The following is a 24,610-nucleotide window of genomic DNA, read 5'->3' as shown; positions in this document are numbered from 1 at the left end:
AAATTTTGAAGGTGAAATCTAGTACTTTTAATAGGAATCCACGCAAAATGCTGGTTTATAAGTAGTGAAACTATTTAGTAAGCTGTGAAACTATTTAAAATGGATCCAATAAAGTGTTGTAAAGTGTGATTTGAGTAATCCATATTCTGTTAGGATTAATGTTCCAGATATGCTTTACTAACCAAGAGTTACAGCTGTTTTTGTTGGCAGGCTCTCATGGACTCTCATGTTACAGTATTGTCAGATGTTACCGCAAAGGTTCATTAAAAGCACTTGTGTTTATTTTGTAGGCCTTAATGTGTCTCTTCAGCTCTTACACGGAGATATGGAGCAGATCCGTAAGGATTATATGCGTCTTTTCACCCGCAACGTCTCTATTACGAAGAGGCTGGGTTTCTCCGATATCATCATTCCAGGTGGGATAATCTTGTTTTGATGTTATTATGCTGCTCTTTTACATCACATTACCATTGAATTTATAGTTTGCATTGTTATGTAAATTAAAGCTCTAGCTTTACGATATCTTTTGTCATTCAATCATCATATGATAATGTGGCCGCTCTGTGGCATCTGTAGTATTGGTTTAATCATGTCATTATGCAGTAAATTAATTGCTTTGCAGTGTAAAAACAGCTTTTACAGGAGCAAAATACTATTTTTATTGAATTACCATGAACTTTGAGGTATCACAGTGTCCTTTATACCATAATATAACACAGACACACTTACTAAAGATAGCACAGTCTGAAAAAACGTCAATGTTGTACAAAATCAGATTGATTTTACAGGATGTTCTCGTTTTGCTCACTATCACATAATGTACGTACACGACAAAAGAACAAAAGCAGTGGGAGTTTTATGTATTTGTTTTACTAAGTGCATTGGTTTGACCACATTTTATTTGATGTTTGCTTTCACACTCTTAGCGATGAAGCACCTTTGAGCCACATGTGTTGACAGAGTAATTAGTAATGTATTGTGGTGTTTCTAACATCTCAGAGAAGCTTAAATTTATTGACTAAAAAGTGTGGATTGGCAAAAGAAACATTTTTGTTGTCCTGCCTTGATTGTACAGTATAAACAGTATGTATAAAGGAATATGCCTTACATAAATAAATACAACAATATTGTATTGAAGTACATTGTAAACAAAGTGTGCATGGTCACTGTATCAGCACACAATAGAAAAAAACATTTTCAGCAATCCCTCCTGATTTCAACACCTGATAACCGCTTGAAAGTGCTGTGCTTGTAGAAGAACATTTATGAGATACAGTTATCTTCCTTCTGCAGGTGAAATAAGAAATGATCTGTATGTGACCCTTGAGAGGGGCGAATTTGAGAAGGGTGGAAAAAGTGTGGCACGTAATGTGGAAGTCACCGTCTATCTGCTAGGACGTGATGGGCAGCTGCTGAAGGTGAGAATCGGCACTGGATGTCATTTGTTTCCTGCGTATAAATAAATAAATGTCTCTCTCGCTTTTAGTTTTCAGATGTTTTATTTCCTATTTATTAACTTAATATGTGTTCAATTTTGTGTCACTTTTCTTTTTAAAAATTGTATTCCTCTAGTCTTGAAGTAAAAGTGTATTTTATCAGAGTTATATACACGTGTGTGTGTGTGTGTGTGTGTGTGTGTGTGTATATATATATATATATATATATATATACACACACGTTTTACTTTACTTGAAATAGATTTTAAAGTCAATATTATAATGATCAACAATGGCACAAAATCATGCTATTTGTTTTCTTTTTATACATTTTTCAGTGTTTTCAAAATATCTTTGTTTTTATTTTTAGTTATGTTTTACATTTTGTTTTCACAATTTTTGTTTGTTTTGTTTTTATTGTAAAAATAACTTAAATATTATGTATGGTATTTAATTATTTAATTATTTATTTATTACTTATCTACTCACTCACTCTCTCACTCAGTCACTCACTCACTCACTGACTTACTCATTTACTCACTGACTCACTCACTTACTCAATCACTCACTCACTCATTTACTCACTCACCTACTCACTCACTGACTTGCTGACTCACTCACTCACTTACTCAATCACTCACTCACTCATTTACTCACTCACCTACTCACTCACTGACTTGCTGACTCACTCACTCATTTACTCACTGACTCACTCATTTACTCACTCACTCACTCATTTACTCACTCACTCACTCATTTACTCACTCACATACTCACTCACTGACTTGCTGACTCACTCACTCATTTACTCACTGACTCACTCATTTACTCACTCACTCACTCACTCATTTACTCACTCACATACTCACTCACTGACTTGCTGACTCACTCACTCACTTACTCAATCACTCACTCACTCATTTACTCACTCACCTACTCACTCACTGACTTGCTGACTCACTCACTCACTTACTCAATCACTGACTCACTCATTTACTCACTCACTCACTCATTTACTCACTCACTCACTCATTTACTCACTCACATACTCACTCACTGACTTGCTGACTCACTCACTCATTTACTCACTGACTCACTCATTTACTCACTCACTCACTCATTTACTCACTCACCTACTCACTCACTGACTTGCTGACTCACTCACTCACTTACTCAATCACTCACTCACTCATTTACTCACTCACCTACTCACTCACTGACTTGCTGACTCACTCACTCATTTACTCACTGACTCACTCATTTACTCACTCACTCACTCATTTACTCACTCACATACTCACTCACTGACTTGCTGACTCACTCACTCACTCACTCACTTACTCAATCACTCACTCACTCACTCATTTACTCACTCACCTACTCACTCACTGACTTGCTGACTCACTCACTCACTTACTCAATCACTCACTCACTCACTCACTCACTCATTTACTCACTCACCTACTCACTCACTGACTTGCTGACTCACTCACTCATTTACTCACTGACTCACTCATTTACTCACTCACTCACTCACTCACTCATTTACTCACTGACTCACTCACTCACTTACTCAATCACTCACTCACTCACTCATTTACTCACCTACTCACTCACTGACTTGCTGACTCACTCACTCATTTACTCACTCATTTACTCACTCACTCACTTATTTACTCATTCACTCACTCACTCATTTACTCACTCATTCACTCACTCACTCACTCACTCACTCACTCATTTACTCACTCACCAATATAAGTCTAAGGTGTCCACTGAATGTGTCTGTGAAGTTTCAGCTCAAAATACCCCATAGATTATTTTTTATTAATTTTTTTAACTGCCTATTTTGGGGCATCATTAACTATGCACTGATTCAGGCTGCGGCCCCTTTAAATCTTTGCGCTCCCCGCCCCTGAGCTCGCGATAAAACAGTGCATAAACAAAGTTCACACGGCTAATATAACCCTCAAAATGGATCTTTACAAAATGTTCGTCATGCATGCTGTATACATGCTTCGAATTATGTGGGTAAAGTATTTATTTGGATGTTTACATTTGATTCTGAATGAGTTTGATAGTGCTCCGTGGCTAAAGCTAACATTACACACTGTTGGAGAGATTTATAAAGAATGAAGTTGTGTTTATGAATTATACAGACTGCAAGTGTTTAAAAATGAAAATAGCGACGGCTCTTGTCTCCGTGAATACAGTAAGAAACAATGGTAACTTTAACCACATTTAACAGTACATTAGCAACATGCTAACAAAACATTTACAAATATCACAAAAAATATCATGTTATCATGGATCATGTCAGTTATTATTGCTCCATCTGCCATTTTTCGCTGTTGTCCTTGCTTGCTTACCTAGTCTGATGATTCAGCTGTGCACAGATCCAGATGTTAATACTGGCTTGTGTAATGCCTTGAACATGGGCTGGCATATGCAAATATTGGGGGCGTAACAGTCGGTGTTATATTGAGATTCGCCTGTTCTTCGGAGGTCTTTTAAACAAATGAGATTTATATAAGGAGGAGGAAACAACGGTGTTTGAGACTCACTGTATGTCATTTCCATGTACTGAACTCTTGTTATTCAACTATGCCGAGGTAAATTCAATTTTAAATTCTATGGCATCTTTAAAAGAGCATTTTTGGTTTTCAACTTTTGGCCCAGTGGATCCAAAATGTACAAAATCATCATATAATTTTTGGTTCATGGTTACTTCAATATAACATGCACTGTTGAATGGTTCACAATATGACTAGAAATATTTATTAAAAATGTAGTTTGACCCTCAGTTTCAAGTTCTCTTTTTCTCTGTCTCAGGGTCTGGTGTGTTGCGGCTCCGGGGAGCCAGGAGTAGATGAGCACCGCTCTTTTGTCCTGTATCACAGTAACAGCCCTCGCTGGGCCGAACAGATCAAACTGCCCATCCCTCTGGAGATGTTTCACGGCACACACTTGCGCTTCGAGCTCAGGCACTGCTCCAGTAAGACTCCGCTATGCTTCACATGCACTTTTTTCTTGAAAATTGATTTTAAGTCTACTTGTTATTCCACCTTCTGAGATTTTAGACTTTCCCATTATCGACTCATTTCACATAACTACTTGTTCTCTCTGTTTATGCAGCAAAGGAAAAAGGTGAGAAGAAGCTTTTTGGCTTCTCTTTTGTCCCTCTGATGCAGGACAATGGGAGACCACTGCCTGATGGGACACATGAGCTCATTGTACACAAGGTACTGTGTCTCTTTGTGAATCTGTCTCTAAGTGTACGATTTTGCTATATTTTTTTATGTTATATTTTAAGTTTCTCTTCAGGTTTATACTAAATCTTATAGTACACTAATTGTGGGTAGAAAAAAGGATTCAGATATAGAATTATTCCCCTGATAATATTGTACACATTATCATTAACACACATTAACATTAGCATTACACAATAACGTTACATGTTATTAGTTAGGAAAGAAGTCTCTTGCAAAATGAACATCATATTTAGGGGTTCGTGGCATCAAAAAGTTTGAAAACCCAGATCTAAGTAATATGAATGATCTATGCCTTTGAATGGTTGTGTGAAGAAAAGAATTGTCTTTTTTTTTTTTAACAAAATCACCCCGATGGTCTCACTGTGTGTGTATGCTATGAGCGTCTGTTGTCTTTGTACTTCCTGCTCATAACAGTGTGAAGAGACAGCTGATCTTCAGGATCCTGCTCGATACCTCAAACTGCCATTTTCCAAAGCCAGTCTCCAGCCGGCCAACAACCAGACAATAAAGAACAGCAAAGAATCCTTCTGGATCCAGTCATCTCTCTGCTCCACTAAACTTACTCAGAATGGTGAGACAAAGTTCTTCCTCACAATATGCCATAAAACCTAATTTTTCAAATGATGTTATCTGGATTTAAAATTTGTGATTAAGTCAAATCTGATCTGGGATGAAGAAGAAACAATCAAGAAGAAAACCAATAAAATTTCCAACAATCAAAATAGTCTATTGTAATAGAAATGAACATCTCAGTCAACTACTCCATATGATCTCAAATCTATCCCGTCCAGTCTGTTGGAAAGCAGTGATTTCAGAAATGGCATTTTATCTGTGCCATATGGCCCCGTCTCACGACCTTGATATTGTGATATATTGATCTGAGCCCTTCAGCAGGTGAATGTCATGGTAACAGTGGCAGAAAACAGAGAGGTCTGCGTTTGGACTGGAGATCACAACGGGCTGAGCCCACACCTGTCTCTGTTGACCTTGGAAGTTCGCCCAGTGTCTCTGCGGCTCTGCCGCGCCTTCGCCCAACTGCACACATATCAACGGCCATCTGGCTGTTATTTAACGAAGGCACTGAACCCGAGTTAGATTCAGTTTATATTGCATCTATACTCAGCTAATCTTTAAAAAGCCTGAAGCTTGAGACTGATTCTATTCATCTTAACCTTTGAGCTATAATGAACTATAAACAAAACCACTTATACAAGTATTCAAGTTGAATGTCTTTATTTCTTTGTTATTCTTGCATTATCCCATCACATGTAAATGTTGGAAAGGCACCTTTAAAGGTTCATAGACCATTTGTCCAGTTGATTTGCCAGTGGTTGATTCACCAATGGTTGATATGACAATGGTTGATTCACCTACAGTTGATTTACTGCCGGTTAATTTGCCAGTGATTGATTTATTACCGGCTGATTCTCCAGTGGTTGATTCACCAATGATGACGGTTGATTCACCTTAGGTCGATTCACCAGTGATTGATTTATTACCAGTTGATTTGCTATTGGTTGATTCACCAATGGTTGATATGACAAGGGTTAATTCACCTACAGTTGATTCACCAATGGTTGATATGACAAAGGTTGATTCACCTACAGTTGATTCGCCAGTGGTTGATTTTGTACCGGTTGATTCACCAGCGGTTGACACCAATGACGACAGTTGATCCGCCAGTGGCTGACACCAATGCTGACAGTTGATTCACCTTAGGTTGATTTGCCAGTGATTGATTCACCAATGGTTGATATGACAATGGTTGATTCACCTACAGTTGATTTACTGCCAGTTAATTTGCCAGTGATTGATTTATTATCGGCTGATTCTCCAGTGGTTGATTCACCAATGATGACGGTTGATTCACCTTAGGTTGATTCGCCTTAGGTTGATTCACCAGTGATTGATTTATTACCGGTTGATTTGCTATTGGTTGATTCACCAATTGTTGATATGACAAGGGTTGATTCACCTACAGTTGATTCGCCAGTGGTTGATATGACAAGGGTTAATTCACCTACAGTTGATTCACCAATGGTTGATATGACAAGGGTTGATTCACCTACAGTTGATTCGCCAGTGGTTGGTTTTGTACCGGTTGATTCACCAGCGGTTGACACCAATGACGACAGTTGATTTAACTTAGGTTGATTTGCCAGTGATTGATTTACTACTGGTTGATTCACCAATGGTTGATATGACAAGGGTTGATTCACCTACAGTTGATTCACCAGTGGTTGATATGACAAGGGTTAATTCACCTACAGTTGATTCACCAATGGTTGATATGACAAGGGTTGATTCACCTACAGTTGATTCGCCAGTGGTTGGTTTTGTACCGGTTGATTCACCAGCGGTTGACACCAATGCTGACATTTGATTTAACTTAGGTTGATTTGCCAGTGATTGATTTACTACTGGTTGATTCACCAATGGTTGATATGACAAGGGTTGATTCACCTACAGTTGATTCGCCAGTGGTTGATATGGCAAGGGTTAATTCACCTACAGTTGATTCACCAATGGTTGATATGACAAGGGTTGATTCACCTACAGTTGATTCGCCAGTGGTTGGTTTTGTACCGGTTGATTCACCAGCGGTTGACACCAATGCTGACAGTTGATTTAACTTAGTTTGATTCACCAGTAGTTGATTCAGTACTGGTTAATTCACTAGCAGTTGATTTGCCAATGGTTAATTTGCCACCATTTGATTTGCCAGCAGTTGATTCGCCAATGATGATGGTTGATTCACCAACATTTGATTCACCAGTGATTGATTCATCATTTGGATTTGTCAATGATTTGGATTCATATCCAAATTCATATCCAAATATGTTTTCATATCAGCAGTTGACGAATCAACCACTAAAGAATTAACAATTGGCAAATCAGCTGTCAGCATATTAACCAGTGATAGATTCATCAACGATTGATTGAATTCATCAATGGTTTATTCACTCAACAGTTGATTTCTCAGCAGGTGATTCGTCAATGATTCACCACTGCTTAATATGTTGACCAACAGTTGATTTGCCAATTGTTAATTCTTTAGTGGTTGATTTGCCAACTGCTGATATGAAAACAGGTTATTCGCCAGTGTTTGATTCAGTAGTTGTTAATTCGCTAGGGGTTGATTCTTCAACATTTGATCTGCAAATGGATTTAATGGAGCCTTGAATGTTTGATTCACTAAAGGTTGATACCCTAACAGGTGATTTAGCAATTGTTGACTCAGCCACTTTAATAATGAAACCCAGTTTAAATGGTTTATCTTCAAAAGTGCATGTTTCTTGTGTTTTTTTCAGGTGACATGTTGGACCTGCTGAAATGGAGAGTCCATCTGGACAGAATCATTGACTGCCTCTCCAAACTCAAGGACATTGATGGCACTGAAATTGTTAAGGTGAAAACCATATACAGCAACTTGTTTTTACCACTGAAACTGCAGAAATAGCATAGAATATTTTTTCCCAAAAATATTTTTTGACTTTATAACATTTGATTATCTCTGTACAGTTTTTACAGGACACTCTGGACACCTTGTTTGGGATTTTAGACGAGAGTCCCCAGCGCTATGGACTAAAGGTGTTTGACTGCCTGGTGAGTGATGTTTTGTTCAAACCTTTATGAATGTATAAAATGTAGACAATGCTTTGCTCTCAAGTTTCTAGTTTCCACAGATACTCACCATATTTTGACTGCAAACTCATACAAACTCATCCATCTCCTCTGCAAGGAGACAGTTTCTTGCTGTTAATGAGTACAAGATGCTTTCCTCATCTCTCCTCCACTGTGTTACCAGGGTTACATGCCAAATATGGCAACTCATAAAATCCATCTTAGATTTCTCTTGCTATTATCCAACTCCTGTCCTCATATCCTCTTTATTTCAGGCAGAACAAAGTACTTCTAGATCAGAAAGCTTATTTTAAATAAACTCTGCATGATTGAGTGTTGTTTTAGGCTGTGTGGGAAGTGTTATATACAATAACTTTACTGTTTACATGGCTTTCTAGAATGCTTGATTCTGATTGGTCAATTGACCCTTTGAAAAGACCCGCCCCCCTTAGTTACTGTTGCTTTGTCCGACGAGCCGTGGCGCTGTCACGCCACACGCAGTGAAAAATACATCGCGGAGCAAAGAGGACACTGACAACACGTCGACAGACAAGACAAACCAGATTACTTATGATATTAAACAAAGTCCCTGCTTTCAAACTGTGTAGTTTTTTTAAAGAAATTCAAACAATAAAAGCCGTTTTGTGGCTCTTTAATGTGTTGTGACAGATTGCTGTAGCGCCTCAGCTCAAGCGGCTCGTAAACCGATCATCTCTTCCTACTAGTCCATTTATAGCATCAAATAAACATGAATGAACATGAGAATGAATGTTGTTTAAAACGCGGAAAGACGTCAATATACACAATTTTTCAAGTTTAACTCCACCGAGGTTAATCTTCTAACTCCTGACTGCTTAGTTGGACAAAATGGCAGATTCGGCGTTCTGATTGGTTAGATCGCTTGTCAATCAAACTCCCTGTGAAGGGTCAATTGCTCCATTCTGCGGCCCATTATAAAAATGATTATTGTCTTGGGAATTTGATTTCCTACATAGCTGTGCTAGTTTCAAGTCTCATACCATTCCACAGCCGCCTCTTTTTCACATAATAAAATATTTTAAACTGAAATCAATATTTAATATCATTAATTTGGTATTATACACCAGATAATGTGTATTAACAGTTGATTCACCAGTGGTTGATTCATCAATGATTAATACACCAGTGGTTAATAGTATGTTGATGTTTGATGCACAGACAGTCGATTCAGCAATTGGTTGATTCGTCAACTGCTCATATGAAATGGTTGATTCGCCACGGTTTGATTCAGCAATTGGTTGATTCGTCAACTGCTGATATGAAATGGTTGATTCGCCATGGTTTGATTCAGCAATTGGTTGATTCGTCAACTGCTGATATGAAATGGTTGATTCGCCACGGTTTGATTCAGCAATTGGTTGATTCGTCAAATGCTGATATGAAATGGTTGATTCGCCACGGTTTGATTCAGCAATTGGTTGATTCGTCAACTGCTGATATGAAATGGTTGATTCGCCACGGTTTGATTCAGCAATTGGTTGATTCGTCAACTGCTGATATGAAATGGTTGATTCGCCACGGTTTGATTCAGCAATTGGTTGATTCGTCAAATGCTGATATGAAATGGTTGATTCGCCACGGTTTGATTCAGCAATTGTTAATTCGCTAGTGGTTGATTCGTCAGTGTTTGATCTGCCAATGGATTTAATGGATCTACCAAACGATTGATTCACCAATGGTTGATTCACCAAAGATTGGTACACTAGCAGGTGATTTGGAAACTGATTCAGTAACTCAGTATTGATTCTGCTGATCAGTATTGAAAATAAACTCTGAGAGGAATTCAAATGGATTTAATTGACATAAAATAGTTTATGACCATACTGAGGTGATGATTTGTATTTTCTCCTCAGGTTCACGTTATAAATCTGCTGCAGGACAGCAAATTCCAGCTCTTCAAGCCCGTAATGGACAACTACATTGAGAACCACTTTGCTGGTGCCCTGTCCTACAGGTAAACATTAGGGATTGGGGGGAAAAAACAATTATTACAAATCATGATTCTTAAGACAAACGTTTTTTTTTTAATCGTAACTGATGAAAAAAATGTCTTCAGCGGTAGGTATGTCCAGTCACACAGAAAATTTTTCGTTCACCTGTGCTTCTTTTCCATTGTTTTTCTATGTAAACATGGATTTGACGGATGTCTTTGACCGTTGGGTTCAAGTCTTTTGCGGCGTCGTACACACAAAATGCAGCGCAAGTTTTTAAGATGTCAGTCAAGTCAATTTTGAAAACGTCTATCTTGAGACATGTGTTCTAGGTATTAGTAAATTGTGGCCCATAGTGGCAAAATTATTTGGAATGCGCTCTGGCTAATTTTGAGCTACATATAAAACAAGTCACGAATGTCTATTTTGTTCGAATTTGAGGTTTCCACAAAAATGAGTCTCGTCATTGGGAGTCTCTCGTCAAGCGATCCCAATGCTCCAAATAGCAATTAAATATCTAAAAGTATCTTTATTTGCATGTTTTCTGAGAGGAGTACCTTTCCTTTGACCATGAAAAATGCAGTTTCTCTGCTCGCTTCACCACTCGCGCTTCCCCTTGGTATCATTTTATGGCGCAGCATTCCAACTTTGTGAATATTCATAGCAAATTTTTGATGGACTGACCCAATGAAATGTAACTCATGCTGATGTAAATATAAACAAAATTACAGTACTAGCTCAGTCACTTGTTCTCTGATTCCAACAAATCATACATCATTTTGAAGGTTTTTTTTAATAGAGATTGTGAAAATAACAATAACTCATTTTTGAAAATTTGCTCATTGCGACTCATTTTGCCTGCATGGGTCACAATTCTAATGCTTGTACAATGCAAAATTTCATGTTAAGAAAAAAAAGGAAACAAAACTTTGAAAAAATTAGTAGCTTAAGTCCTGAGAATGAAAGCACTCTTTGTTTTATTGCTTGTAATATGTCTCTTTTGTCTATTTGTATTTTTAAGCTATTAAGTTAGCTGTTGGCATTAATATTTAATAAGTAATCAATACCCAAAATTAAAAAAATTATAAATGCATAAAAAATACTTACAAGACATCACAATACATATCAAAACGGCAGCTAAATATAATTTAATATGGAATTATTTAAAGGTGCCCAAGAATGCTTTTTCACAAGATGTAATATAAGTCTAAGGTGTCTCCTGAATGTGTCTGTGAAGTTTCAGCTCAAAATACCCCATAGATTTTTTTAAATTAATTTTTTAACTGCCTATTTTGGGGCATCATTAACTATGCACTGATTTTTTTCAGCGCGCCGCCCCTTTAATTCGCACGCTCCCTGCCACACGAGCTCTCGATTATATTACAGCACATTTACAAAGTTCACACAGCTAATATAACCCTCAAATGGATCTTTACAAGATGTTCGTCATGCATGCTGTATGCATGCTTCGAATTATGTGAGTAAAGTATTTATTTTGATGTTTATGTTTGATTCTCTATGAGTTTGAGGCTGTGCTCCGTGGCTAACGGCTAATGCTACACTGTTGGAGAGATTTATAAAGAATGAAGTTGTGTTTATGAATTATACAGACTGCAAGTGTTTAAAAATGAAAATAGCGACGTCTCTCTTGTCTCTGTGAATACAGTAAGAAAGGATGGTAACTTTAACCACATTTAACAGTACATTAGCAACATGCTAACGAAACATTTAGATAGACAATTTACAAATATCACTAAAAATATCATGTAATCATGGATCATGTCAGTTATTATTGCTCCATCTGCCATTTTCGCTATTGTTCTTGCTTACCTAGTTCACCTGTGCAGATCCAGACGTTACTGCCTGCCCTTGTCTAATGCCTTTCATAATGTTGGGAACATGGGCTGGCATATGCAAATATTGGGGTGTACACCCCGACTGTTACGTAACAGTCAGTGTTATGTTGAGATCCGCATGTTTTCCGGAAGTCTTTTAAACAAATGAGATTTACATAAGAAAGAGAAAGCAATGGAGTTTGTATGTATGTCTTTTCCATGTACTGAACTCTTGTTATTCAACTATGCCAAGGTAAATTCAATTTTTGAATCTAGGGCACCTTTAATTAAGTTCAAATTACGGTCTATGGCAATTCATAGCCCTAGTAAACAGGCTACACTAGTAAAAATTATGTATTCAAGAATTATATGAGTTTCGAAACACTCAAAAATGCTGGAGCTTCTGTGGTGTTCAGCTGAAATAGTGTGTCATGCTATTGAGAGAGTTGTGTTTGGTTATGTAGAAAGATAAAAGGTGTTTTATGTTTGGCTCTAGGCCTTGTATACTGTAACCGGTGGAGTTTCTCTGAGTTTACAGATCCTCTCAGCACAGAGAGAGATGTATGTCAAGCCCAAAGCACAGCACAGTCTTGCTTTCATCTGTCATAATCTGTTTCATTTTACTGACAATGCAGTTTTTGTCCTGTATGTGTGGTCAGGAAGGTAATACAGCGTGTGTTTGTGCTGATGGCGAATATTAAAGGGTTAGTTCACCCAAAAATGAAAATTGTCATTAATTACTCACCCACATGTCGTTCCATACCTGTAAGACCTTCGATCATCTTCGGAACACAAATTAAGATATTTTTGATAAGATCTGATGGCTCAGTGAGGCCTCTATTGACAGCAATAACACTCCCTTTTTCAATGCCCAGAAAGCTACTAAAAACAGTTCATGTGACTACAGTGGTTCAACCTCAATATTATAAAGTGATGATTATACTTTTTGTGCACAAAAAATAACAAAATAGCGACTTTATTCCACAATATCTAGTGATGGCCGATTTCAAAACACTGCTTCATGAAGCTTCGAATCTTTACAAATCTTTTGTTCCGAATCAGTGTTTCAGAGCAGCAAAATCACATTATTTAAGTAAATGAGGCTTCGTCCCGTCGTAAGTGTTTTGAAACTTCAATAGTTCACGTGACTTTGGTAGTTTGATACACGATCTGAACCACTGATTCGAAACAAAAGATTCATGAAGCTTCATAAAGCAGTGTTTTGAAATCGCCCATCACTAGATATTGTGGAATAAAGTCACCATTTTGTTATTTTTGGCGCATAAAAGTATTCTCGTCGCTTCATAACATTAAGGTAGTACTGTAGTAACATTAAGCACTGTAGTCACATGAACTGTTTTAAATATGTTTTAGCAGCTGTCAATAGAGGCCTTACTGAGCCATCGGATTTCATCAAAAATATCTTAATTTGTGTTCTGAATGTGAACGAAGGTCTTACTGGTGTAGAACGACATGAGGGTGAGAAATAAATGAGATAATTTTTGGGTGAACTGTTTTCAGATTGCATGTGTCACTCAATAGGTTGATACTCCTCAAAGGTCCTCATTTGATTTTTGTTGTTCTATGTCTGTCTTTTCCTCCTAATATTTCAGTTTTTCCCACTCTTTTGTTTTTCTTCCTCAACACACACACCTTCTGCTTTCTGTCTCTCCGTCTCTTTCCCCCTAATGTTTACCTGTCTTTTCTGTGTGTGCGAGTGTGTGTGCGCGCGGTGTGTTCTGGCCATGCTGTCTGTCAGTAATGAGGCGTGTGGTTGTGTTGTTGTGTGTGGGCAGTGATGTAGTCTCTCTTCTGTAACACACTGAGGTGTGGAGCATCATGTCAGAGCTGAGCTGGATGTGGGCGGCTTGCAAAATACTCACTTTCACACTGTTCCCGTCACTCAGTTCCTTAATGCTGTGCAGCGTTTCTGTCCCGTGTCCTTTGTAATGCTGTTTCTTCATTATTTTATTTTATTTTATTTTATTTTATTTTATTTTGTGTGTTAAATGCATGTTGTGCCTAAATTCACACATTTTAATTATTTTGCATTGTTATAATATATTTTTTATTTTTGTATTTATTTAATTTTATTTTGCATTAAAGTGTAACAGATTTTCAAACTGCTTTGTATTGTTACAATGTTGGTAGTCTATGTAAATGAACAATGTTTACTCATTCCACTTGTTTCATGGACTGAAAAATTCACATTTATTTGTCAGCAAAAGTCCACTGGACTTTTGACAGCTCCAGGGCTTCAGTGAAAATTATAATACTTCTGCATTATTGTATCCCACCCACAGACAGTCGGATTGACAAAGGGTTATTAACAGAACAGTTATTGTAAGGGTATGTTTATCACTAAAAATTGTATCGTATTATGTCTGCTCTAAAAATGGAACACTATGAAAACAGCTTTCTTACCTGTACACGATGGCGCTTTGCTTCCAGCGGAACTGACGGAACGGCAGTTTTTCCCCTCCGTTTGGCCTAAAACACTGCGTTCGTGGTCCAGTTTGAAATGTTGACTACAAACGCAGAAGTGTTTCGGAATTTCTGTCTTCTCTCTGTATTTACGATTCTTTGCAGTTTTTAGCCACTTCATACAACACTCTGAATTCTTCACAGGAAACTGAAACTTAACTCACTTACGCTTTACTCTTTGAATTATTGCACCTGGAAACAATGCAAGTTGACACCATTGTAAAGTTTGCTAAGAAGTATTTCCTACTAAAGCAAGGTGGTATTTGACTCTGGTAAGCGTATTCATAGCAGACTGGTGGGAGTGGCTTTGGACAGCAACATGCCCAGTGCATTATGGGTGTTCAAGCTTTCCAACCTATTTAGCAAAAGGAAAGACAACAACCTTTTTTCTCTGTTTTTCTCTAGTCAGGTAGAACCAATTTCATTTTTTTTTTTTTTTGTGCCTTTTTTACTGCACAGACAGCCAAGTTTTATTGAAAGCCCATTTTTCCAGTGAAGTACCTTTTTAAGTGTTTACATTACTTATTTTTGTATTTTGTTTTGCATTGTGTGTAAGTGCATATTTACATTTCTTATGTTGTTATGCCTAAATTCACACTTATTTTATTTTGCATTGTATGCATTACATGTATTACAATTTTGACATTTTTATATTTATTTTATTTTGTTGTGCACATTAAATGTATGTTTACATTACTTTTTTTCTTTCTTTTTTCTTTTTTTTTTGGCATTGTGTGCATTAGGCATATGTTTAACTATTATATTTCAAAAGAGCCAGGAAAATCCCACTTGATATGTTCCCTATAGATTTCAGACAGTGTTTTTTTTTTTTCTTTTCACAGCCTGTTTTCAGTTTAATGTTATGTGCTTTGTAACCACACTCACACAGACACATCTTCACACTGCACTGTCTCTCCCAGCATGCTCAAAGACACACTAAGGTTAATCTGCAGTCAGGATGGATGCTGTGGTGATGAGGGTCTGTTTGTCTCAGGGTAGTGAAAAACAGAGCCGCTGGGTTCAAACTGCGTGTCAGTATTCCTGAAGTATCTGAAGTAAATGTAGCTGATGCTGCCAAGGCATTTACTGCTGTTATCTCTAGTGAATAAACAGTCAAGGTCACATAATAGTATTCACACTTGCAAAGCAAAGTAGTGTGAAATAAGAGGTGCGTATTATATTAGTAATTTATGGCACAATCTAGGTGTAGAAATTTGCTAATGAATTGAATCTGATCTAACATAACATATTTGAATCGATGGAACAAAGCAAACTGAACTGAGCTTACCTTAATCAAATACAACTAAATCAAAGTGTATTGATTCTATGTGAACAAAGCTGAATTAAATGAATAGGGTAAATAATATATAAAATGATACATTTCTTGATTGCTTTTGATATGGTTGGACTATTTTCAAGGCAGTTGATTTTATCACAATCACAACATGAGGTGTTACAGTGCGTTTAATTAAGATCTAATTGGATTTTAAGAGAAATCTTTAGGGGGAATGAGAGCTGGTATTACACTGTGGTTGACATTAATTGTAATCCCATGCTGGGAATGTTAACATTTTCCTCCTTATGGCCAAATTACTCCCTTGGGCTTCCAAAATCAACAAGAGCCTCATAAAAGACCCAGTTTTCCTCCAGTTTTTTTTTTTCCCATTTGTAATTAATCATCTTACTTTAAAAATTAATGTTGCATTAAGCAATGTAGCCAAACAGAAAAGTTTAAACAAAAGGAAATTATCCTCACTATTATTTCTTTAAGTATTCCTTCCAGGTTTTCCAATATTTTGACCTACTGTAGATGCCGTCCACAGACTGTGAATATATGTACACCTTTGCACACACTGTTCTTCTCACACAGATCTTGATGGATTGGACCCTAAGGACGTTTTAATGATTTTAATGGGTTTTGACTGGCAATAGAGACCAATAAAATGAGGTCTATTTACAAAGCTTCCTGGCAGCTGCATCAAGTATTCATGAAGACCTGTGCACTTTAACTCCTCTGATTCATTGTCACAATCACTCAAACATCTCAGACGTTTCATTGCCTGAGTGGTTAAGACTTCTCATGGGATACACTGGACCGTTAAGGACGTTTTATTGATCTTGGAACAGCATTCAAGCTGTCAGAGCCTTCTGATTCTGGGGGTCAGTTCCTAAACTTTACAAAACCTGTTAGGTGCATGGACAAATTTAAAGGTGCCCTAGAATTAAAAATTGAATTTACCTCGGCATAGTTGAATAACAAGAGTTCAGTACATGGAAATGAGTCTCAAACTCAAACATTGTTTCCTCCTTCTTATATAAATCTCATTTGTTTAAAAGACCTCTGAAGAACAGGCAAATCTCAACATAACACCGACTGTTACGTAACCATTATTTGCATATGCCAGGTCATGTTCAAGGCATTACACAAGGGCAGCCAGTATTAACGTCTGAATGTGCACAGCTGAATCATCAGACTAGGTAAGCAAGCAAGAACAACAGTGAAAAATGGCAGATGGAGCAATAATAACTGACATGATCCATGATATCATGATATTTTTAGTGATATTTGTAAATTGTCTTTCTAAATGTTTTGTTAGCATGTTGCTAATGTACTGTTAAATGTGGTTAAAGTTACCATCGTTTCTTACTGTATTCACGGAGACAAGAGCCGTCGCTATTTTCATTTTTAAACACTTGCAGTCTGTATAATTCATAAACACAACTTCATTCTTTATAAATCTCTCCAACAGTGTGTAATGTTAGCTTTAGCCACGGAGCACTATCAAACTCATTCAGAATCAAATGTAAACATCCAAATAAATACTATACTTACTCGATTAGACATGCTGCATGACGAACACTTTGTGAAGATCCATTTTGAGGGTTATATTAGCTGTGTGAACTTTGTGCACTGTTTTATAGTCGAGAGCTCAGGGGCGGGGGAGCACGAGAATTTAAAGGGGCCGCAGCCTGAATCGGCGCATATTTAATGATGCCCCAAAATAGGCAGTTAAAAAAATGAATAAAAAAAAGTCTATGGGGTATTTTGAGCTGAAACTTCACAGACACATTCAGGGGACACCTTAGACTTATATCACATCTTTTGAAAACACGTTCTACGGCACCTTTAAAGATATATAAAGCATATGTCAGATTTGCTTCACATACCTGATTAGCAATCTTGGAATAACATCTACCAGTCAGATTTTAGGAATACTTTAAATTTGGGGTTCAAGGATGGACAAATTACTTATCAAGGTTATTATTGTTGATGAAAATACAATAATAATATTATGAAGACAAAAACTAGCAGTGGTAAAAAAAAATAAAAAAAAGTGTTAAACTCAAAAACTCAAAACTATACTAACAATTGAGCAGCAAATCAGCAGAATTAGAGATTTCTGAAGGATCATGTGACACTGAAGACTGGAGTAATGATGCTGAAAATTTTTGCATCACAGGAATAAATTACAGTTTAAAATATATTCAAATAGAAAACACCTATTTTAAATTATATTTAACAATATTACTGTTTTTACTGTATTTTTAATCAAATAAATTCAGCCTTGGTGAGCAGAAGGGACATCTTTCAAAAACATTAAAAATATAGTTGCAGGCAGCGATACGGGGCCAAGCCCCTAAAGGGATTCTAGCCCAATGTGGAGCAGGAAGAGCAAAAACAGCAGAAATTGAACATACATGAAAAACAGCTGGTTCAGGAGTACAGGTGAGAATGAACTCAAAATGAGCAGAAGTTCAGATGAGAATGAACACAGAATGAACAAAGAATGAACGTTTACCCGGATAATAAAGGAATTGAATGACACAACATTACACACAATTTTATAAAGTTGCCTGACACAGGATTCGAACCCACAGTCTCTCTGTTAAGAGCCTGAAACTCATCTTGTTGCACCACTGGGAAGATTATTCACCCAGATGCAAAATTTTCATATTTCAAGTGAGAATGAACTCAAAATTAACATAAATTCAGATGTGAATGAACACAGAATGAACAAAGACAGACTTACTTCTAATCCTAGAGGAAGAAAGTCTAGAACAATACACATAGGGATAATAAAGGAATTGAAATGACACAACATTACACACAAGTTTATAAAGTTGTCCCACACAGGACTCCAACCTACAGTCTTTGGGTCAGGCGCCTGTCATTTATCTTGTTGCACCCCTGAGAAGACTTCCATAATTCAAGTGAGAATCAATTCAAAATGAAGAATTTTTGTAGAAATGCACCGCATGTTATACAGCATTTTGCCAGTTACTCCACATGGGTAAATTACAATCGAGAAATCATGAAAGCCCTAAACGTGAGCATGCAAACATTTTTTCTTCTCCCTGCAGATGTCATTTCAGAGTCTGAGCACTGCCTATGAATAATTTGTGATATTATGCATGTTCCCTGCAGGACAAACAAAAATGTACAACATTCAAACATAAACAGCCAAATTTAAAAAACATATTTTTCTTGCTACTGATGTCTAATATTCACGGCTTGTGTCTGCAGGGATCTGATCCGTGTGTTGAAATGGTATGTGGATCGTATCATTGATGCCGAGCACCAGGAACAGATCCAGCAGGTTTTGAAGGTGAGAACGCTAACATACGCTTCATTCAAGATGTATGTCACAGTACAGTATGCATGCAAATCTATGAGGAAACGTATCTCTCTCTGTCGGTCTGTCATTTTGAAATAACCCTCACCCCCTGCTGTTTCTCTATCCTGATCTTAAGCTTCCTCTCCAGCAGTTATGAATACCCATGATGCATCTGTTGTACCTCTCCAGCCTCTTTCACCCACAGGAACTTCTTTTCTTACCCATCATGCAATTAAGCTACAAACATTCTTTTCTTTCTTTCTTCATTCGCCCGTTTTGCTTTTATGATCCGCCGTGGGACCACCAGGCACATTCTCCAAATGCATGCACGCTCATTTACACCCTTCAAAGGTGTTATTTAAAAGCAATTCCCACTTTCTAACCTTGAACTCTTACCTTATTTGGATTCAATGCGTTCCATTCATCTTTTGGTATTTTTGCTCTTTTCGATTGAAATGGTTAAAAGCAGAAAATGACCTTCACACAGTGTCTACAGATTTATGTATTTATTTTCAAAAAGTCATAATTGATTGATAGTTTATACTTTTTAGCAAGTAAAAGGCCTTTTGGTATAATTGTAAAAATGTCCACTTTCAGGTCGAGGTTCACGTATCTTTACTGTGAAATCTTTCCTGATTTTTGTAAAGTAAACGTATAAGAATAACTTTCATATTGTTAGTATTATTTCAAGATGAACACTTACTGGACTGAAAAATCATGTTAAAATGTGAGTATCAAATATGATCCATCAGGCTTTGAGGATTTATTTGTTCATCTCTCAATCATCATCATTGTAAATTTGAATATTATCTTATTAAGACATTATTATTGGGAGATATAGAGTGAAAACTTTTGTCTAAAGGTTCAATAAACTGTTCCATTAAAAAAAAAAATTAAGGGTTAAATATTTTTAAATATGTTTTGGATTTTTAGTTAGGATGTTTTTGAATGTGATTAAATATTAATTTCAATAACAGATGTTTGATGTCTGACAGGCGTCAGAGTACTTGTTTAAGTACATTGTGCAGTCACGGCGTCTGTACGCAGCGGCCACCGGAGGCCAGAACGAGGAGGAATTCCGCTGCTCTGTTCATGAGCTCTTCAAATCCATCCACCTGTTCCTGTCTCATGAGAGTAAGGGCATCAGTCCCATCACACACACACAGGTGAGACACACACCTACACTGGGTTCAATTTCACACACTTCTTTTACAAATTGTAACTATGTAGTAAGCTGGGATTAAGCTGGGACAACTATTTGTAAATCGTGAGAATTGCAATTGTAACCAAGGCTCCGGGACGTGTGAGGAGTCGCCTGTCAATTGCGTCATACCCGCGTTACCCTCGGTTTCCGGTTTTATTTTGTAGAAACCATGGAAACACTAAAGACGCTTTAATATTTACATGTTTTAATCAACAAGGGAACAACTGTTTTGATATATTTATAGACTGAAAACGAATTGTTGTTATATTGCTCAACACATTTATTCTTATTGTTTAAATCTAATTTTCTTGATTTACAGCGAGTACCATGCTTTACCGCGCCTCAGAGAAAAACATTATTTTGTGAAGTAGCTAACATAGCATAATCAGATGCAGCTTTAATTTTAGTAACAGTAATACAGCATTTTCTCCATCATACAATACGTTTTAAAATTAATTGCATGTCATTTATCAACACAAGTCATCCAGCATTTAATATGATATACTGAAATCGATCTATCTTACTGCAGTGTTCAACAGTGTCTCACAGCAGCCGCCGAGCAAACGCACAGAGTAACGTTATAACATCATTTTCAACACACTCAGATGTATCTAATATGATAAACAGAGCTGCGTTACCTCATACTCATGACCGGAAAAGCAGAAGTGGCGTCGGCGACTGTGGCATAATAAAAGTGCTGCTTGTGAGGCGTGTGTTGCGCAATCGCTCCAGCTCCTCGTTCAGCTTCCACAACACTCGGTCCTGCTGTGCTTCATACTGCAGTAACATTAATAATTGCATCCATGAACATGATTTCTTCCTGAGTCCTATCCCGATTCTTTTGCATCGTTCGTTGAGGTGGAGACCACATATCCCAAGATTCCGCGCTCAAACTTGGCGTCATCAAGCTACGCCTTTGTTTTGAATAGGCCTCTAGCGACCTCTAGAGGACAAAATTATTACATACTGCATTTTCCATAGCAGCGCTAAAACAACGTCCTTAGTTTACAAAAGTCCCTTTTAATTTAAAAGTCTCTTGCGACTGACTCGCTCATAAATTTTGCCGCTATCTAATGGCGTATTAATGTAACTTTCACTCAATCCATATTATGCACTAATGGACCCTTTCTCAATACCAAATACAATTTATATAAAATAATATTTATTGAACAACAATATTTAAATTAACAATAAAAGCCATTATAAATGACAATAGGAAATAAACACAATTGTACAATTCAGTCAAACGTACCAAAGCAGTGCTCTACTGGATTAAATATAGCCTTAATATTAAATTATTAAATTTAACATAGCCCAATTCGATTTGCTCAGGAACAAGTAATAGATTAATGAGACCAAAGATTGCCCGTTATACTACTTTAAGATATACTATAAAAGCCAGCAGCAAATCCCCGAAGCACTGGCCGAGATGAAGCTGTTCTCAGCGGGTACACGAGCACTGAATGGCCGCTGACGGCCTGGAGCTCGCATTACCGAAAACGTCTAAACAAATTGTAAAATAGGTGCTATTATTATAAACAAGTCACATATTTCAGGTCTGAACAACTACATTCTTGCCTAAAAACACTTAAATCTACAATTCGTGGTATAAAAAATGTAGTACTCGTAAAAAATACAGTGGATTTGCTCGGCTGCCATGACAGTCGCTTCAAGCGGAGTGATACAACCGGTGAAAAGGTAAGAATCACTTAAATATCGCACGGCTATCAGCCAGTCAGATTCGAGAACCATATGTGTATATATATATATAAAAAATAAATATATCTATAGTGATGCCATTTCCTATAACTACTCAATTATAGTGAAACAAGTATGCATGCTAGGAAGACACAAGTTATCAGTGTTTGAGTTCAGTACTTCTTTTTCAGCCCCACCCACATTTGTTCTGCTAGCATAGCAGCATTCAAAGCTCAGTCAGCCCATGGAGAGTTAAGCCAGCCTTGATATACACAAACAGAGACGCATGCTGTGCGCGCTAAAAGCCTGCCACACACTGTCACGGCCCACAAGCTCGGAGTCAGCTGAGCCATGTGTGTCCGCCATGCAGAGAGACCCGCTCCCGTTCTTTCCGAGATTCGTTTCGTTCCGACGAGCGTTAACAGCAGCACAGTGGGGACGCGCGCACACATTCGCACATTCACTCACACTGAACTCGCACACAGGTCTGTTCTTGTTATGGCAGCCCAGCAGGAGAGCAGATTTCAATTAACACAGCCAAGAAAACAAAGCGTCTTTGGACACCGCGGCATAATCCAAAGCACATGCAGGCGACTGGATCTGTGCCAGATTCGTGTCACCACAATATTTGTCTGTGTGTGCATAAGTGCCTTTGCTTACATCTGTTGTTTGACGTCCCCTACTGCACCAGAGGAACATTTTCCCACTAAATCAATGTGCAAAATGTGTTTGGAGAAAGATGATAGCAGTTGTATTACAGTGACACAAATGCACAAAACACATTACACATTTTATTAAAGTCGGCATGAAACGGAAGTTGCGATAGTCTTTTTTCCCCAATTGTGATGTATGTTTGGGTGAAACGGCTTCTCGAAAAAGAAAAAATGTAAGGCGGGACTTGATTTTGTCTATTGGGTATTGATTGGATGGTTGTGGTTTGCTATAGGTCAATCTCATTTGAGTGACAGGTTGATTCCCCCCTCTCACCAGTAGATGTCGCTGCAAGAGGGAGGGGAAGTTATTTTGATTAAAGGTTATGAGGGCGCATGAAGTTTTAAAGGTGCCCTCGAATGAAAAATTGAATTTATCTTGGCATAGTTAAATAACAAGAGTTCAGTACATGGAAATGACATACAGTGAGTGTACGCCCCCAATATTTGCATATGCCAGCCCACGTTTCCAACATTATAAAAGGCATTAGACAAGGGCAGCCAGTATTAACGTCTAGATGTGCACAGCTGAATCATCAGACTAGGTAAGCAAGCAAGGACAATAGCGAAAAATGGCAGATGGAGCAATAATAACTGACATGATCCATGATAACATGATATTTTTAGTGATATTTGTAAACTGTCTTTCTAAATGTTTCGTTAGCATGTTGCTAATGTACTGTTAAATGTGGTTAAAGTTACCATAGTTTATTACTGTATTCACAGAGACAAGAGAGCCGTCGCTATTTTCATTTTTAAACATGTGCAGTCTGTATAATTCATAAACACAACTTCATTCTTTATAAATTTCTCCAACAGTGTAGCATTAGCCGTTAGCCATGGAGCACTATCAAACTCATTCAAAATCAGAAGTAAACAATATAACAGTATACAATACTCACATAATCCGACGCATGCATGACGAACACTGTAAAGATCCATTTTGAGGGTTATATTAGCTGTGTAAACTTTGTTAAGGCACTGTTTAAGGCAAGCGCGAGCTCTGTGGGCGGAGAGCACGGGATTTAAAGGGGCCGCAGCATAAAATCGGCGTGTTTATAATGATGCCCCAAAATAGGCAGTTAAAAAAATTAATTAAAAAAAATCTATGGGGTATTTTGAGCTGACACTTCACAGACACATTCAGGGGACGCCTTAGACTTATATTACATCTTTTAAAAACATCTAGGGCACCTTTAAATAAATATTAATAAAAATATTAATGTGCACAGATAAATAGTTTATCGTAAATACTGCAATATTCCATAAAAAAATCAAGATTGGTCTATTTTGATTTCATGGTAACTTTACACTTTATCTCTTGGGTACTTTATCTCTTCACTGTTTTTTTTTTTTTTTTTTTTTTCATTTTAAACAAACACTTAGAGGCATGTTTATTGGCATTTTCTCAGGCCGTGTTCCTGAGATCGTTCCCGACTGTGTGCTGCGAGCTGCTAAAGATCTTCAGCATGAGAGAGGTGGCAAATCTGGCCCGTGACACGCTGAGCAGCCTGCCTGCCCTCACGCACAATGACTGCCCCCTACAGGCCGTCAAACTGCAGTGCATGGCCAAGACCGTGGAGAGTCCACTTTATGTCAACCCGGGTAAATGATCACATGCAGTTTTCTGTTTTAAAGCATTTAAAAATGTAAAATTATTGCTGAAAACACCATAAAATCAAGTTTAGGTCTTTTAGAGGCCATCTAAATTCTAGTGTACTTTGTATCTATGGTGTTTAACCCTGTAAAGCCTGAAATATG

The 24,610-nt window shown here is 37.4% G+C and overlaps 1 protein-coding gene across 2 annotated transcripts in view; it reads left to right on the top strand.

The window, feature by feature from the left end:
- dock4 (dedicator of cytokinesis 4) overlaps positions 1-24,610 on the top strand; it is a 105,916-nt gene that overhangs the window by 49,468 nt on the left and 31,838 nt on the right. For both annotated transcript variants that reach the window (XM_048158748.1, XM_048158749.1), the window contains 11 exons: positions 291-416; positions 1,294-1,418; positions 4,269-4,431; positions 4,572-4,678; positions 5,123-5,279; positions 8,020-8,117; positions 8,231-8,314; positions 10,225-10,325; positions 19,147-19,228; positions 20,233-20,403; positions 24,262-24,454. In XM_048158748.1, coding sequence (XP_048014705.1) covers positions 291-416; positions 1,294-1,418; positions 4,269-4,431; positions 4,572-4,678; positions 5,123-5,279; positions 8,020-8,117; positions 8,231-8,314; positions 10,225-10,325; positions 19,147-19,228; positions 20,233-20,403; positions 24,262-24,454 — 1,407 coding nt within the window. The remainder of the gene's footprint in view (positions 1-290; positions 417-1,293; positions 1,419-4,268; positions 4,432-4,571; positions 4,679-5,122; positions 5,280-8,019; positions 8,118-8,230; positions 8,315-10,224; positions 10,326-19,146; positions 19,229-20,232; positions 20,404-24,261; positions 24,455-24,610) is intronic.

This window comes from Megalobrama amblycephala, linkage group LG15 (assembly GCF_018812025.1).
Source record: "Megalobrama amblycephala isolate DHTTF-2021 linkage group LG15, ASM1881202v1, whole genome shotgun sequence".
NCBI classification, from domain to species: Eukaryota; Metazoa; Chordata; class Actinopteri; order Cypriniformes; family Xenocyprididae; genus Megalobrama; species Megalobrama amblycephala.
This window is presented reverse-complemented; position numbering and strand designations above follow the sequence as displayed.